Here is a 16,698-nt window from a genome sequence, read left to right as displayed (position 1 = left end):
GAAGAAATGTGAATGTGGTAGTGACATACACCCTTAACACATAACCTCTTAAATTAACCCATCTCCTGCTTATGCCAATGTTTGTTAGCCTGACTTTCTGTCAGTCTCTAGAAGAGCCCTGTCCAATAGAAATATAACGTGAGCCACAAAACTGAAGCACAGGTATAATTTAAAATTTTCAAGTTCACACACTATGGAGAAACAAGTGAAATTAATTTACTAATATGTTATTTAACCAAATGTATAAAAATATCATTTCAACATATAATTACTATAAAAATTATTAATGAGATATTTTAGTTTCTCTTTGTTTTGTACTCTCTTTAAAATCTGATGTGCATTTTATACTTACATCACATCTCAATTCACACGAGGCACATTTATTTTTCATTTTTATTGAAATATAGTTGATTTACAATGTTGTATTAGTTTCAGGTGTACAGCAAGGTGATTCAGTGTTTTATATATATATGTACATTGTTATATATATATAAACATAAAATATATATTCTCTCTATATATTTACATATATATTCCTTTTTAGATTCTTTTCCATTATAGGTTATTGTAAGATATTGAGTATAGTTCCCTATGTTATACAGTGGGTCCTTGTTGGTTATCTTTTATATATATAGTAGTGTGTATATGTTAATCTCAAAGCCCTAATTTATCCCTCCCCCCGCCCACCAGCTTTCCCATTTGGTAACCGTAAGTTTGTTTTCTATCAGACTAGATACATTTCAATTGTGAAAGAGGCACATGTAGTAGTGACTACTGTATTAGACAGAGCAGTTTTAGATTCTAGAACATACCTAGTTCTTTCCCTTTTATAAAAAAAAATCACAAATAAGCTCTTTTATTTGTCACCATTAAAAGTCTGAATTTTAAACAGATTCTTGGACTGGTGACTCATATCCATCAGCTCATTCGACCTTAACACCTGTCTCATCTCCAGTAGCTTTTCCAAGAACTATCACCTTCACCATGAAGCTCCAGAGTTTTCCCAATTCAAATTTGGGCTTCTTCAGCATTTTTACTTTTCTAACAAAGAATCATGGAGCAGATAAATATATTGGCAAGCTTTTCCTATGCCTTTTCCAGTGCTGTCTGGAATCAATTTATTGACTACCTCTTTCAAGTCATTTATTTGTCTGCTCCTCTTGGGTCATGATTTCCATCATCTTCTTCCAGATTAGGAGGAACTGTCGGTGCTGGGCATAGGAGTTCTTCTGAATCTGATTGTTGCATTTTTTAGTAAAATGCACACAGAATAGATGAAGCAAATAACCATGGGTAGTCTTCATATCAACATGAACTTCAATCATGTTCTGCCATTTTTTGACCATGGAGCACATTTTGTCACAGGTAAGACCCATGCAATGGAAATTATTTAGGCAGTTTTTGCCCTGAACATCCTCAATAATTAGCTTGAATTTTCTAAATGCAACTTCATCACTCTGCAGATCAGGAAGGCTCACTTCAAAAACATGACCCTTGAGGTCATCAGATGCAATTTTGGTTGCTTGAGTTCTCGTGATTAGTGTTTTCCCAATATTTCTTATATTGAACATAGCTGGTGCTTTCACATCATACCAATCTTTCTTAGAAAATGGGTCAACCACTTTCTTCGTGCCCCCTTTGGCCACCTTGTGTAGCGTGCTTGTTCTGGCCGACTGCCATAGTGATGCTCAGTGTTCTCTCCCTTCTGATGGCCTCTACACCTGGAGGGTCCTCTGCTTGGATTACTCTTCCTCTAGCTCTTTTAAAAATATATACTTTTGGATAAATCATTGATAAAAGATTATTCACACATATAATGTGCGAACAATATGTAAATATTCACATATATATAATGTATATTCATAGTATAGAAATTAACATAATGCAAGTTTATTTCTTGCACATTCAAAGTCTAATGAAGAACACACGGCCCGCCTCAGGCTGGTGCAATGTCACTCCAGTCTCTGCGACTGCAGGCTCGCCCCGCATTCCGTACCCCTCCCTCCCCCCAGCCTGAGTGAGTCAGAGCCCCTGAATCAGCTGCTCCTTTAACCCCCTCCTGTCTGAGCAAAGAACAGATGCCCTCAGGCAACCTACACACAGAGACGGGGCCAAATCTAATGCTGAACCCCGGGATCTGTGCGAACAAAGAAGAGAAAGGGAAATTTCTCCCAGCAGCCTCAGGAGCAGCGGATTAAATCTCCACAAGAAACCTGATACCCTGCATCTGTGGAATACCTGAATAGACAACAAATCATCCCAAATTGAGGATGTGGACTTTGGAAGCAACAATATATGTATATATTTCCCTTTTCCTCTTTTTGTGAGTGTGTATGTGTATGCTTCTGTGTGTGATTTTGTCTGTATAGCTTTGCTTTTCCCATTTGTCCTAGGGTTCTCTCTGTCCATTTGTTGTTGTTGTTTTAGTATAGTTTTTAGCGCTTGTTATCATTGGTGGATTTGTTCTTTGGTTTGGTTGCTCTCTTCTTTCTTTCTTTTTTTTTCTTTAATTACTTAAAAAAATTTTAATAATTTTTTTTATTCTAATAACTTTATTTTATTTTATTTAATCTTCTTCCTTCTTTCTTTCTTTTTCTTTTTCTCCCTTTTATTCTGAGCTGTGTGGATCACGGGCTCTTGATACTCCAGCCAGGCATCGGGGCTGTACCTCTGAGATGGGAGAGCCAAGTACAGGACATTGGACCACAAGAACCTCCGAGCTCCACATAATATCAAGTGGTGAAAATCTCCCAGAGATCTCTGTTTCAACACCAAGACCCAGCTCCACTGAACAATGAGCAAGCTACAGTGCTGGACACCCTATGCCAAACATCTAGCAAGACAGGAACACAACCCCACCCATTAGCAGAGAGGCTGCCTAAAATCATAATAAGGCCACAGAAACCCCAAAACACATCACCAGACGTGGACCTGCCCACCAGAAAGACAAGATCCAGCCTCATCCACCAGAACACAGGCACTAGTCTCCTCCACCAGGAAGCTTACACAACTTACTGAACCAACCTTAGCCACTGGGGGAAGACACCAAAAACAATGGGAACTACAAACGTGCAGCCTGCAAAAAGGAGACCCCAAACACAGTAAGTTAAGCAAAATGAGAAGACAGAGAAACACACCGCAGATGAAGGAGCAAGATAAAAACCCACCAGACCTAACAAATGAAGAGGAAATAGGCAGTCTACCTGAAAAAGAATTTAGAATAATGATAGTAAAGATGATCCAAAATCTGGGAAATAGAATGGAGAAAATACAAGAAACATTTATCAAGGACCTAGAAGAACTAAAGAGCAAACAAACAGTTATGAACAACAAAATAAATGATTTTAAAAATTCTCTAGAAGGGATCAATAGCAGAATAACTGAGGCAGAAGAACAGATAAGTGACCTGAAAGATAAAATAGTGGAAATAACTACTGCAGAGCAGAATAAAGAAAACAGAATGGAAAGAATTGAGGACATCTCAGAGACCTCTGAGACAACATTAAATGCACCAACATTCAAATCATAGGGGTCCCAGAAGAAGAAGAGAAAAAGAAAGGATCTGAGAAAATATTTGAAGAGATTATAGTTGAAAACTTCCCTAAAATGGGAAAGGAAATAGTTAATCAAGTCCAGGAAGCACAGACAGTCCTATACAGGATAAATCCAATGATAAACATGCCAAGGCACATATTAACCAAACTATCAAAATTAAATGCAAAGAAAAAATATTAAAAGCAGCAAGGGAAAAACAACAAATAACAAACAAGGGAACCCCCATAAGGTTAACAGCTGATCTTTCAGCAGAAACTCTACAAGCCAGAAGAGAGTGGCAGGACATATTTAAAGTGATGAAAGGGAAAAACCTACAACCAAGATTACTCTACACACCAAGGATCTCATTCAGATTTGATGGAGAAATTAAAAGCAGAAAAGAAAAGCAAAAGCTAAGAGAATCCAGCACTACCAAACCAGCTTTACAACAAATGCTAAAGGAAATTCTCTAGGCAGGAAACACAAGAGAAGGGAAAGACATACAATAAAAAAAACCAAAACAATTAAGAAAATGGTAATAGGAACATACATATCTATAATTACCTTAAATGTAAATGGATTACATGCTCCAACCAAAAGACATAGACTGGCTGAATAGATACCAAAACAAGATCTGTATATATGCTGCCTACAAGAGACCCATTTCAGACCTAGGGATACATACAGACTGAAAGTGAGGGGATGGAAAAATATATTCCATGAAAATGGAAATCAAAAGAAAGCTGGAGTAGCAATTCTCATATCAGGCAAAATAGACTTTAAAACAAAGATTATTACAAGAGACAAAGTAGGACACTACATAATGATCAAGGGATCAATCCAAGAAGAAGATATAACAATTGTAAATATTTATACACCCAACACAGGAGCACCTCAATACATAAGGCAAATACTAACAGCCATAAAAGGGGAAATCGACAGTAACACAATCATAGTAGGTGACTTTAACACCCTACTTTCACCAATGGACAGATCATCCAAAATGAAAATAAATGAGGAAACACAAGCTTTAAATGATGCATTAATCAAGATGGACTTAATTTATATTTATAGGACATTCCATCCAAAAACAACAGAATATACTTTCTTCTCAAGTGCTCATGGAACATTCTCCAGGATAGATCATATCTTGGGTCACAAATCAAGTCTTGGTAAATTTAAGGAAATTGAAATCGCATCAAGTGTCTTTTCTGACCACAACGCTATGAGACTAGATATCAATTACAGGAATAAATCTGTAAAAAATACAAACACATGGAGGCTAAACAATGCACTACTTAATAACCAAGAGATCACTGAAGAAATCAAAGAGGAAATCAAAAAATACCTAGAAACAAATGACAAGGAAAACACAACAACCCAAAACATATGGGATGCAGCAAAAGCAGTTCTAAGAGGGAAGTTTATAGCAATACAATCCTACCTTAAGTAACAAGAAACATCTCAAATAAACAATGTAACCTTACACCTAAAACAATTAGAGAAAGAAGAACAAGAAAACCCCAAAGTCATCAGAAAAAAAGAAATCATAAAGCTCAGATCAGAAATAAATGGAAAAGAAATGAAGGAAATGACAGCAAAGATCAATAAAACTAAAAGCTTATTCTTTGAGAAGATAAACAAGATTTATAAACCATTAGCCAGAATCATCAAGAAAAAAAGGGAGAGAACTCAAATCAATAGAATGAGAAATGAAAAAGGGGAAGTAACAACTGACACTGCAGAAACACAAGGATCATGAGAGATTACTTCAAGCAGCTATATGCCAATAAAATGGACAACCTGGAAGAAATAGACAAATCCTTAGAAATGCACAACCTTCCGAGACTGAACCAAGAAGAAATAGAAAATATGAACAGGCCAATCACAAGCACTGAAATTGAAACTGTGATTAAAAATCTTCCAACAAACAAAAGCCCAGATGGCTTCACAGGCGAATTCTATCAAACATTTAGAGAAGAGCTAACACCTATCATTCTCAAACTGTTCCAAAATATAACCGAAGGAGGAACACTCCCAAATCCATTCTACGAGGCCACCATCACCCTGATACCAAAACCAGACAAAGATGTCACAAAAAAAGAAAACTACAGACCAATATCACTGATGAACATAGATGCAGAAATCCTCAGCAAAATACTAGCAAACAGAATCCAACAGCACATTAAAGGATCATTCACCATGATCAAGTGGGGTTTATCCCAGGAATACAGGATTCTTCATTATACGCAAATCAATCAATGTGATAAACCATATTAACAAATTGAAGGAGAAAAACCATCTCAATAGCTGCAGAGAAAACTTCTGACAAAATTCAACACCCATTTATGATAAAAACCCTGCAGAAAGTAGGCATAGAGGGAACATACCTCAATATAGTAAAGGCCATATACGACAAAACCACAGCCAACATTGTTCTCAATTGTGAAAAACTGAAACCATTTACACTAAGATCAGGAACAAGACAAGGTTGCCCACTCTCATGACTATTATTCAACGTAGGTTTGGAAGTTTTAGCCACAGCAATCAGAGAAGAAAAAGAAATAAAAGGAATCCAAATCAGAAAAGAAGAAGTTAAGCAATCACTGTTTGCAGATGATATGACACTATACATAGAGAATCCTAAGGATGCTACCAGAAAACTACTAGAGCTAATCAATGAATTTGGTAAAGTAGCAGGATACAAAATTGATGCACAGAAAACTCTTGCATTCCTATAAACTAATGATGAAAAATCCGAAAGTGAAATTAAGAAAGAAACTCCCATTTACCATTGCAACAAAAAGAATAAAATAGCTAGGAATAAACCTATCAAAGGAGACAAAACACCTGTATACAGAAAATTATAAGACACTGATGGAAGAAATTAAGAATCATACAAACAGATGGAGAGATATACCATGTTCTTGGATTGGAAGAATCAACATTGTGAAAATGACTCTACTACCCAAAGCAATCTACAGATTCAATGCAATCCCTATCAAACTACCACTGGCATTTTTCACAGAACTAGAATGAAAAATTTCACAATTTGTATAGAAACATGAAGGACCCGAATAGACAAAGCAATCTTGAGACAGAAAAACAGTGCTGGAGGAATCAGGCTCCTGGACTTCAGACTATACTACAAAGCTACAGTAATCAAGACAGTATGGTACTGGCACAAAAACAGAAATATAGATCAATGGAACATGATAGAAAGCCCAGAGATAAACCCACACACATATGGTCACCTTATCTTTGATAAAGGAGGCAAGAATATACAGTGGAGAAAAGACAGCCTCTTCAATAAGTGGTGCTGTAAAAACTGGACAGCTTCATGTAAAAGAATGAAATTAGAACACTCTCTAACACCATACACAAAAATAAACTCAAAATGGATTAAAGATCTAAATGTAAGACCAGACACTATCAAACTCTTAGAGGAAAACTTAGGCAGAACACTCTATGACTTAAATCACAGAAAGATCCTTTTTGACCCATCTCCTAGAGAAATGGAAATAAAAACAAAAATAAACAAATGTGACCTAATGAAACTTAAAAGTTTTGCACAGCAAAGGAAAGCATAAACAAGGCAGAAAGACAACCCTCAGAATGGGAGAAGATATTAGCAAGTGAAGCAACTGACAAAGGGTTAATCTCCAAAATTTACAAGCAGCTCAATATCAAAAACAAACAACCCAATCCTAAAATGGGCAGAAGACCTAAATAGACATTTCTCCAAAGAAGATATACAGATTGCCAACAAAGACATGAAAGAATGCTCAACATCATGAATCATTAGAGAAATGCAAATCAAAACTACAGTGAGATATCGTCTCACACCAGTCAGAATGGCCACTATCAAAAAATCTACAAACAATAAATGCTGGAGAGGGTATGGAGAAAAGGGAACCCTCTTGACTGTTGGTGGGAACATAAATTGATACAGCACTATAGGGAACAGTATGGAGGTTCCTTAAAAAACTGAAAATAGAACTACCAAACGACCCAGCAATCCCACTACTGGGCATATACCCTGAGGAAACCATAATTCAAAAAGAATCATGTACCACAATGTTCATTGCAGCTCTATTTACAATAGCCAGGACATGGAACCAACCTAAGTGCCCATCAACAGATGAATGGATAAAGAAGATGTGGCACATATATACAATGGACTATTACTCAGCCATAAAAAGAAACGAAATTGAGTTATTTGTAGTGAGGTGGATGGACCTAGAGTCTGTCATATAGAGTGAAGTAAGTCAGAAAGAGAAAAACAAATACTGTACGCTAACACATATATATGGAATCTAAGGGGAAAAAAAAGTCATGAAGAACATAGGGGCAAGACGAGAATAAAGACAGAGACCTACTAGAGAATGGACTTGAGGATATGGGGAGGGGGAAGGGTAAGCTGTGACAAAGTGAGAGAGTGGTAGTGTATATATGGACATATATACAGTACCAAATGTAAAATAACTAGCTAGTGGGAAGCAGTCACATAGCACAGGGAGATCAGCTCGGTGCTTTGTGACCACCTAGAGGGGTGGGATAAGGAGGGTGGCAGGGAGGGAGACGCAGAGGGAAGAGATATGGGGATATATGTATATGTATAACTGATTCACTTTGTTATAAAGCAGAAACTAACACACCATTGTAAAGCAGTTATACTCCAATAAAGATGTTTAAAAAAAAGTAATAATTAAAAAAAGAAGTCTAATGAGGATCAAGTAGGTCTCTCCCATTTGGGAAAAAAAAGGTATGGAGAGTATGTAGGATGTCTGTAAAGGCCAGGCCTGGAAATTTCCGTTGCCTTATTCAGTCATATAACTCCACCCAGATGCAAGGAAAGCCAACAAATGCAGTCTTCCTGTGTATCTAGGTAGAGAAAATGGTGTGATGAATACATATCACTATCTCTGACACAGTTTTATACCTTTTATTCCTAATTTTTTGGCTAGCATCCATAGAACAGTATTAAATAACAAACATGATCTAAGTCTTGTTTCTGATTTTAATGAAGATTGTTTTCAACATGTCTCCGTTTAACACGATGACAGATGTGGGGAAGAGATTTGTTTATCTCATCATAGTACGGAACTTTTTATCTCTTTCTTTGTTAATAGGTTTTTATTTATTTAATGAGTGATACAAGTTGAAATTTATCAGATATCTTCTCAGCAACTGTGGGGATAATAACATAATTTTCTTTTCAATAGCTTAATTGTGAATAAGATTTATTAGATTTCTTAATGTTGAACGACTTTTTCTTCTAGAATAAAGTCTAACATTATATATATAATTATATATAAATACATATAATGTTTTTGAAAAGGTGGATTCTGTCTGCTGTTATTTTATTTAAGAGATTTGCATCGATATTCAGAAGCAAGATTGGGCTACTTTTTAACTATTTTTGTCAGATTTCGTAATTCATAAGTGACCTTCAGAGCTTTATCTCTTTCGCTAGTTTCTTGAACTGTTAAAGTTATACCTAAGTTAAATGATTCTGCAAAGAGAAAAAGAATACCATTGTGCTTGGGCCAGTTAATGCTGTTGTGGGTCTATATTTCAAGCACATTACCACCGGGCCTGTCAATATTCCCTGCCGGCAGTATCCATCATATCTTTGATTATAACCATAACATTTAAAAATTTTAATAAGAATATTCTTATTACTTCCATGCTCTCTTTCTGGCCCTCAGTATTCTCTTTTATCATAGCAGTCTGCTCTTGCTTACTGCTGCTATATCCCTGAAATTGTATCAAAAGTAAAAAATTGATTTTTTAATAAATGCCTCTCCAGTTTTCTACATTTCCCCTGCTTTCAGTGAGGGTGTTTCCTCTGCTTCAGTGAGCTATAATTGTTTACCTTCTCCCTCGTTTGAAACTGCTGATTCTACTAGTGTATTCAATCTTTACCACTTATCTTTGTCAATGTAGGTCTAGATAAAGCAGTACTCCCGGCTGATAGAAGTTCCTGCAGTACTGGTTGAGGTTCCTGCAGTATTAGTTCTCGGGGCAGTGTTGGACCAATGGGTGGCAAACATTTCAGGGCATGTCTTTGGTGTCCGTGGGTCAACATGTAGGGTCAGCTCTCCCCTTTTCTGCCCTCCTTCCCCACAGTTAGGAAGAGGATGGCTATAGGGTGTGCAAGTTTCTCTCTGGATATAGTGAGTGAGAATATACAAATAACCTCTCCGATATACCTACTGGGATTGAGTATAGCATTCTGAGTCCCTCTGCCACCATGAATCCTTCTGTAAATTTTATCTTAGGTGTACTGAGTAATGTCTACATGATGGACAGCTTTTGTTTCATAGTTGCTCTCCCCATATTTGTTCTGGTAATCGTTCCCTCTCTTTCTTCACCAATGTCTCTTCTACCCCTCCAACCATATTAGGGGTTCATATTATTAAAGGTTGTTTGTCACAGAAACTTGCCTATCTCTCTCCCATGTGTAGTCTCAGTAGTGGGCATGTGACTAAGTCCAATGTAAAGTTTGGTTTGAATAAATCTATCATGAGACCTCATCAACCTGGCCTCGTTAATGGGTTCAAAGGTGGAACAGTGATCCAAGCCAGAGTCAGAGTTTTTTGAAGTAGATCTTAGATAGTCAAGCTGTGAGCTTAAAGGATTTAAATGGCCAGCTCTCTGATCACAGGGAGAAAACCTAGGCAGCAAAAAGAAGCTGATGTGCTGGGAGAAACAGACTTGTAAGTACTTGGTTCTGGTCACAACATTTCCTGGAGGATTGAATTCCTGCTTTCCCTCAGCTGTGCAGTGCTTCACATATTGTGAGCTACCCAAATAGACCCCTTCTTTGCCCATGTCAGTTCCAGTTGGAGTTTTTCCTTTTAACAAAGAGTATAAACATTCTGAGCATGGGTATATATATTTTCTGCTCCTCACCTATTTCATCCTATGGAAATCTAATTCTCTAAGTGGGACCCTTGCTGATTTCCAGGGCTTGGACAATATTTTCCTTTCTACATTCATGGAACTGCCTCAGCAGGGATAGCAAGAAGGACAGAGTCAATGTTGTTCTGAGATCACTGTCTTGGAGATACATATCTGGATCCATTTTTTAAACTTTCATTCTGTGTTAATTTTGTTTCCTTCTTCATTTGTGACTCAGTTCTCATTATTTTCTTCCTCCTTCTGAGATATGAGCTGATTTTCCACACACACATGACAATCGGGATATAGTGAAGAAATTCAATGTGCATAGTAAAATATAATAGGATTTGTAAAAAAACAATGTGTAATAGGGCATCATTAGCATACAAATACCTCAGAAAAAAATTAAATGTCTAGTGACTTCAGCAGTTAAGTTTTTGGTCTTGGACAAATCTCAGGCACTCTCTGAGAGCCTGGTGTGATCTGGGCACACACTCGCTATCCTGGATTAGATTCCTGGGAAGTCCCTGTACTTTGGTGCAAGTCAGTAATTTGACTGATCTTTTCCACAGATCCTTTGACTTCCATTTAAGACTTGAAAAAAGTATTCCATTATTATAGCAGCTAGAAATTCTCCTTCTTGTTGGTAAGTAAAAACTATCCTAGGAAGGGATGAAATTGGGTTTACAATCTAAAGTACTGTCTTTGTTCTTGAGAAAATAATTTTTTCCCCAAAAAACCTATGAGAAAAAATTAGAATGCTTAAACTTTTCTGATAACATACTTGAGCAGTTTTTTATTTGAAGCAGAACTTTGTTCATCGGATGCTTTTATAATTGATAACATTTTTTTGATAAAGTTCAACCAGTCTTGATACTGGCCTTATAACCTTTAACTACACATCCCTTTCATGTTCCTTCTCTAACAATCCTAACGAGACACTTTTCCTTTTTCTATAACCACCCCAGTGACCAAAAGAATCTTTGAACCATCTTTCTGTCTCTGGCTAGTTGCTTTGCTCCAAGTTGAAAACAAAACTGATGTGTGCCCACATTGAATCTATCTGAGAGGTTTGCTCTAACACACTGTAAAACTTACATCGGGTGAGAAAAGCCAGGCAGCCTGGGTTTCCCTGGCTCTTCTCTCCCCTTACACCTTTGACAATGTTGCCTAGCCCTACACTTCAGTGCTTACACTTACCTCCAGATTTTATATTGAGCCAATTTTTTACTTTAGAGCTCCCTATCTTATTTAGTAACCACTCTTTTACAGAGCAGTCTCTGACATGTTACACCTCTGGATGCATCACCTAATCTTTCACTGAGCTGTTCTCTGTGCATGTGGTATAACTCTGAGTTGGCTGCAGACTTCTTTGATGCCTCTGGCAGCCCTTTGGTGGTAATACTACTAATATTAAAAAGCCAACATGGAGGGTATATTATGCTCCAGACACAATGCTAAGTAATTTACTGGCAAAGTATTTAGAACACTGCTTAGCACACAGTAAGCCATTAATAAAGATTTGTTATTAGTACTATTTATAGTCCTATGAACTTGGTACTATTATCTTCATTTCGCAGTTAAGGAAGCTGTGAGTCACGGAGAATTACAGGGTCACTAGCGCTCATGAAGTGGCAGAGACAGAACTTGATCCCAGTCTGTTTGACACCAATATCTATCCATGTTCTTAACCATTACAAAACATTTGGCTAAATACTCCCACACTAATCAATCTGATTTTTGCTATAATACCCTTGTAGTCTTCAGAGCAGTGTAAGTTATACTCAAGACAGGTTTTACTTTGGAATTCTTTCCTCTTTGAAAATTCAACTACCTCATAGATATACAGAATAAGGCACATGCATGTATCTCCCTGGAGAGTTTCATTTTGAAATTTCAAGGCCATTGAAGTATGTGTCCTTAGGGAGAACAATGAGTTTTTCAAAACTTCTAAGTTGCTAAGGAACTGAATTTTTTTCATCTGTTAATATGGTACTTCAGTTAGCTCCTTTAGTTATATTTTCTTCAGTAGTTCTCAGCCACCAATACCTCATATTTGCTCTCATAGAAAGAACTAGACTATGACAAGGGCTGGGCAATATCAAAAGTTCATGGGTATATTTATACTATAAATAATTAATAATAGTATTAGAGACTCAACCTTGATGGTCTAATGCATCATACTTCTTAATATTATTTCATTCGATGCTCAGAACTGTTCTGTGATGTAGTGGCCTTTCAGTCACGTTGCCGGATGTTGTCGCCTAGGGTTCTAGAGAGGACTTTCCTCCCCTGCCCATCTCCTTTCTTTCTCCTCTTGCCTCCTAACTCCTCCTGCTCTCTCCTTCCTTGGCCCTCTGAGGGCTAAGCCTGCTTGAAAGGAAACGAGGACAGCCAGACCCCGGGGCTTGGAGCCCTCTTAACGGCTCCTGGATCCCTAGGGACCAGTCGGGTGACAGTCTCAACCCAAGCAGCTGGGGTGTCATAACCCTTTCCACTTAAATAGCAGCACGGCGCCCCGACCCCATCCCTGGAAGCTGCGTAACCCTGGGCTCCACCCACCCCTCGGGCCGGAACCCGGCGCGTTTATCTCCCGCCGGATTCCCACAGGAATGAACGAATGGGCTTAACGGCGACTACGGATGCTAGAGGCGCTTGGCGAGAAAGGTGTCATTGAGAAGAAAGTTGGTTTCTACAGGGACTGCCGTGGGCGGCGCGGTGGCTCACGTGTGCGCTGGGCCCGAGGACGCGCCGGCGGCGGGATTCGAACGCCGAGCGGAGCTGCGCCCCGCGGTCTGGTCGGCGGCCGGCGGCCCAGGTCCGAGTGGGAGGAAGCGGCGCGCACAGCTGGCTTCCGTCGGGCTGAGGCCTCCCTCCCCGCCTGCTCCCCTCTCTCCCGCCTCCCGCCCCAGAAATTATCTCAAGCGTTGCCAGTGCGATTCCAGAGCCCCACTCGGGTGGGTTCTTTTGTTTCTTTGTTTTAATGACAGTTCCCAGCCCTTCGGCGTGTCATGCGCGATTAATTCTCTGGCTCTTTTGAAGGCAACTGGGGTGATATTTCTTCTGCATCATCCTTTTGGGGATAATTGTTTATGATGTGACGTCAGCCGGATTGATTTTTCTCTCCTGAATGAGAGAGAGAGAGAGAGAGAGAGAGAGGGGCAGAGACAGAGCGCGAGAGAGGGTCACAGATGTGTGCGGAGGCCACAGATAACTGACATTTGGAATTCCTTCAGGGCAAAGGGAGATAGCAACGGGAGCTTGAAAGTGTGCAGCCAAGACTTCAGGCTGCACGGAATAATTAAGAAGTTTTTCTTAAAAAAAAAAAAAAAGAAAGAAAAGAAAAAAAAAAAAGAAAGTCTCCTCCGCAGCGAGCCACTTAGGTGCTCGTTTCATGCCAGCGTCCCCGGTTAAGGTGGCAGCGTCTGATAATTAATCTCGGGTACCCAGACGCTGCAATAGGCTTAAGAAGACGAAGAGGAGGGGCGGGGGAAGTGCGTCACCAGGTGGGGAAGGGGCTGTGCATTTGGTGACAAGAGGAGGGGATGGGGGTGGAGGGGAATGGGGACGGGAAATAGGTTCTGTGTGCTCTCCGGGGGTATTGTGTCAGGAGATGCAGGCTGGCTACCATGTGACGCGGTGCAGAGCTGAAGGGATTGGCCGAGGCAGCGCAGGCGGTGCAGCTTGGCCGGCTTGCTGTTCCTCTCCTTTTCTCTCGCAGCATCTTCCTGGGAGCCTGTAGGTGAAGCAGCACCACAAGCATCCATGGCCTATCTTTGGGGTTAACACTTGTCTCCTTTGGCTTCAGCATCGGACAGAGCAGATCTCTCGACAGCAGCAGCAGCGTTGTGAGGACTTAGCTGGGACCTGGAATCGTATCCTCCTGTATTTTTTCAGACTCTTTGGAAATTAAGGAATGCAATTCTGCCACCATGATGGAAGGTAGGATGCTTTCTGCTGTGGTTGACTGGCTTCAGGCAAGGTTTGGGCAGAACAGTGTTGAATTATGTGTACAGTCTGTGTTTGTGGCTGGTCTAGAACCTGGTTGCCAGGATTTGCAAGCAGAAATTTTGCAGTTTGCTTGCAGCGGACCAGGGCTCAGACTAATGGAATCAAACCACAGGGCTTCTTGTTTAGCTCAGAACCTACAGAGCTTGCCTAAAGTGCTTGCAAGGAGCTGAGATAGAGCTAGCAAAGAGCTTGCAAAGCAAAGAAGTTGGGAGAGAAGATAAGGTTTTCTGCTCTGGGTTCCTGGGACTACACTGATTAAACATTTACAACGGAAACTTGTCTTCTGAAATTAACATTAGGAGAGGTCATTGACAGAGTTATGCATGCTGTCATTTTCGGTGAACTGTTTAAAAATTTTAAAAATTCTTGTAAGATATTTTTATCTCGCAATTTACATCATACTGTTGGGGTGAGAGGTGCAACAAATTTAGTCCATAAGCTATAGTTTTATGGGGCTGTCACTGCAACAGAATGAGCAATAGGAGGAAAATATCTGGGACTCTTGGCTTCTGATTAGGGGTCTTATCAGGTTAAAAAAAAAAAAAGAATTTTGTGCTTCCTAAATGTGTTCTCCATGCAATGGTTCTTAGCCAAGCATCAAATGATTACTTAACTGATTACCTTTTTGCATTCAATTTTAAGTGTAAGGAGGAACTTTCCCTGGGGAGATATTGTTTAAACTCTATTTTGTTCTACTAAATTACCCTTCTAAGCTTGAGATGGTGACAACCAAGAGTGCCTGAGAAAAGCAGCAAGCTGATTAGGAAAGAAGCAGGCAGCCCTACCCTGGCTTTGATTTTCTGTTTTCACACTACAGGATGGTGCAAAACTCCTGGCCTTTCCTAAGATGACAGGCAGAAATTTGTCCCCAGCCTGGATTTCACAATGCGGAATCGAGTGCATAATGGGTCTCAAATCAGCCATGAAAATGGCAGAGAGGCCACCTCTTAAGCCAAGGTCTGTCTTACAGATTTTAAACATTCCTTAGAAATTTACCAAAATGGAATAAGAGGAGAATGGTTGCAAAAAACAGAAGCGTTGCCTGTACTTATTTGGCAGAAATGAATTCTTTTTGCTTTCTCTGTCATCATGTCAAACATTGTTAATGTGATTTGGGGAGTGAAGAATTCTACAGTCATGGCCCACAGATTTTAGAAAATAGCCTGAAAAGAGAGATTGGGTATCATTTTGCTGTGGAGACTGGTCTTGTTTGCAAAGGGCTCTCAAGCTAGTTTTTTAAATATAGGCCTAAATAAAGTGAGATTACTAATGCTCTAAGATTAAATCATTTTCATTAATTCAAAATGAAATCCAAAATGGATTTAACCTTTGAGTAACAAGGCAAAACAAACAAGAAAGAGCATTACTGATGAACTTTTCAATTAGAAGCTCACGTGGATTACCCCCTTCAGAAAAAATTTGTGTCTATAGAGGTACTAGGTTTCTCCAGCTAAATTTCACGTAGCATTTCTTGAGAATAAATCTGCACACGTTCTGATTAGATTTTAATCTTACACGGGGAAGTGGAAGAGCTTTCCTTTTACTTCTTGCCTTATAAACTATGGACTTAAAGTATCTTTGAAGGAAGTAATATTTTTTGATGCTTATTAATGATTCTCTTGGTAATATTGTCTATTGTGCCACCACAGAATGTCAGTTCGAAGCCCTGTGATAAGCTTATCTGAGCTGCCTACACTGAAATGAGAACTGTAACAAAGACATGTGTTGGAGCTGAATTAACACTATTGCTCTGCGTTGACCAAATTTATCTAATGAAGGATGCTATCTGAGCACTGTTATGAATTAAAGGTGACACTAAGGGTGCGGTGGCCATCCATCAGATCCTTGCAAAAGAAATTGGATAGGTGTTTCCAGTGGCTTAAACATTTAAATGAAACTAATAATTTTTATCTACCTATAGCTCCTACTTAAATACTATTCAAGACTTATTATCTTCACAGTTCAGGGACTTTAGAAAGGCTGGTGGGAACCTTAATCAGGAATCAGTTTGCCTATCAATGGCCTTCCAACTTAGTTGCCAGCCTTTTTGGCAATATATGCATATTTCTGATACTGCCTCTCAGAATTTCACCTCTTAATTGCTCTTACTCTGAAAGTGTGTTATAGCAGTTGTCATTCCCACTTAACTCTTCCCTAGAGGAAGCTAGGCTTCCATCTATCATGATAGCCTTGGAAAGATAAGAAAGCCCCTAAAAAGCACCCTGAAATCCTGTCATGGCAGCTGTC

The 16,698-nt window shown here is 39.1% G+C and overlaps 1 protein-coding gene and 1 pseudogene across 4 annotated transcripts in view; one reads left to right on the top strand and one right to left on the bottom strand.

Moving 5' to 3' along the window:
• Nucleotides 1–884: 884 nt before the first annotated feature.
• LOC132516137 (small ribosomal subunit protein eS1-like) lies at nucleotides 885–1,680 on the bottom strand (annotated as a pseudogene).
• Nucleotides 1,681–13,578: 11,898 nt separating this feature from the next.
• Nucleotides 13,579–16,698, top strand: part of SGIP1 (SH3GL interacting endocytic adaptor 1) — a 217,130-nt gene continuing 214,010 nt past the window's right edge. For 3 of the 4 annotated variants that reach the window (XM_060139823.1, XM_060139822.1, XM_060139824.1), the window contains exon 1: nucleotides 14,156–14,382. In XM_060139823.1, coding sequence (XP_059995806.1) covers nucleotides 14,373–14,382 — 10 coding nt within the window. In that variant the 5' untranslated portion in view covers nucleotides 14,156–14,372. Of the gene's footprint in view, nucleotides 13,947–14,155; nucleotides 14,383–16,698 lie in introns of those variants that run through there. The other variant, XM_060139821.1, reaches the window with a different exon arrangement.

The sequence above is a fragment of the Lagenorhynchus albirostris genome, chromosome 2, assembly GCF_949774975.1.
Source record: "Lagenorhynchus albirostris chromosome 2, mLagAlb1.1, whole genome shotgun sequence".
Classification (NCBI taxonomy): domain Eukaryota; kingdom Metazoa; phylum Chordata; class Mammalia; order Artiodactyla; family Delphinidae; genus Lagenorhynchus; species Lagenorhynchus albirostris.
Note: the sequence above shows the minus strand (reverse complement) of the source record. Positions and strands in the feature narration are given on the sequence as shown.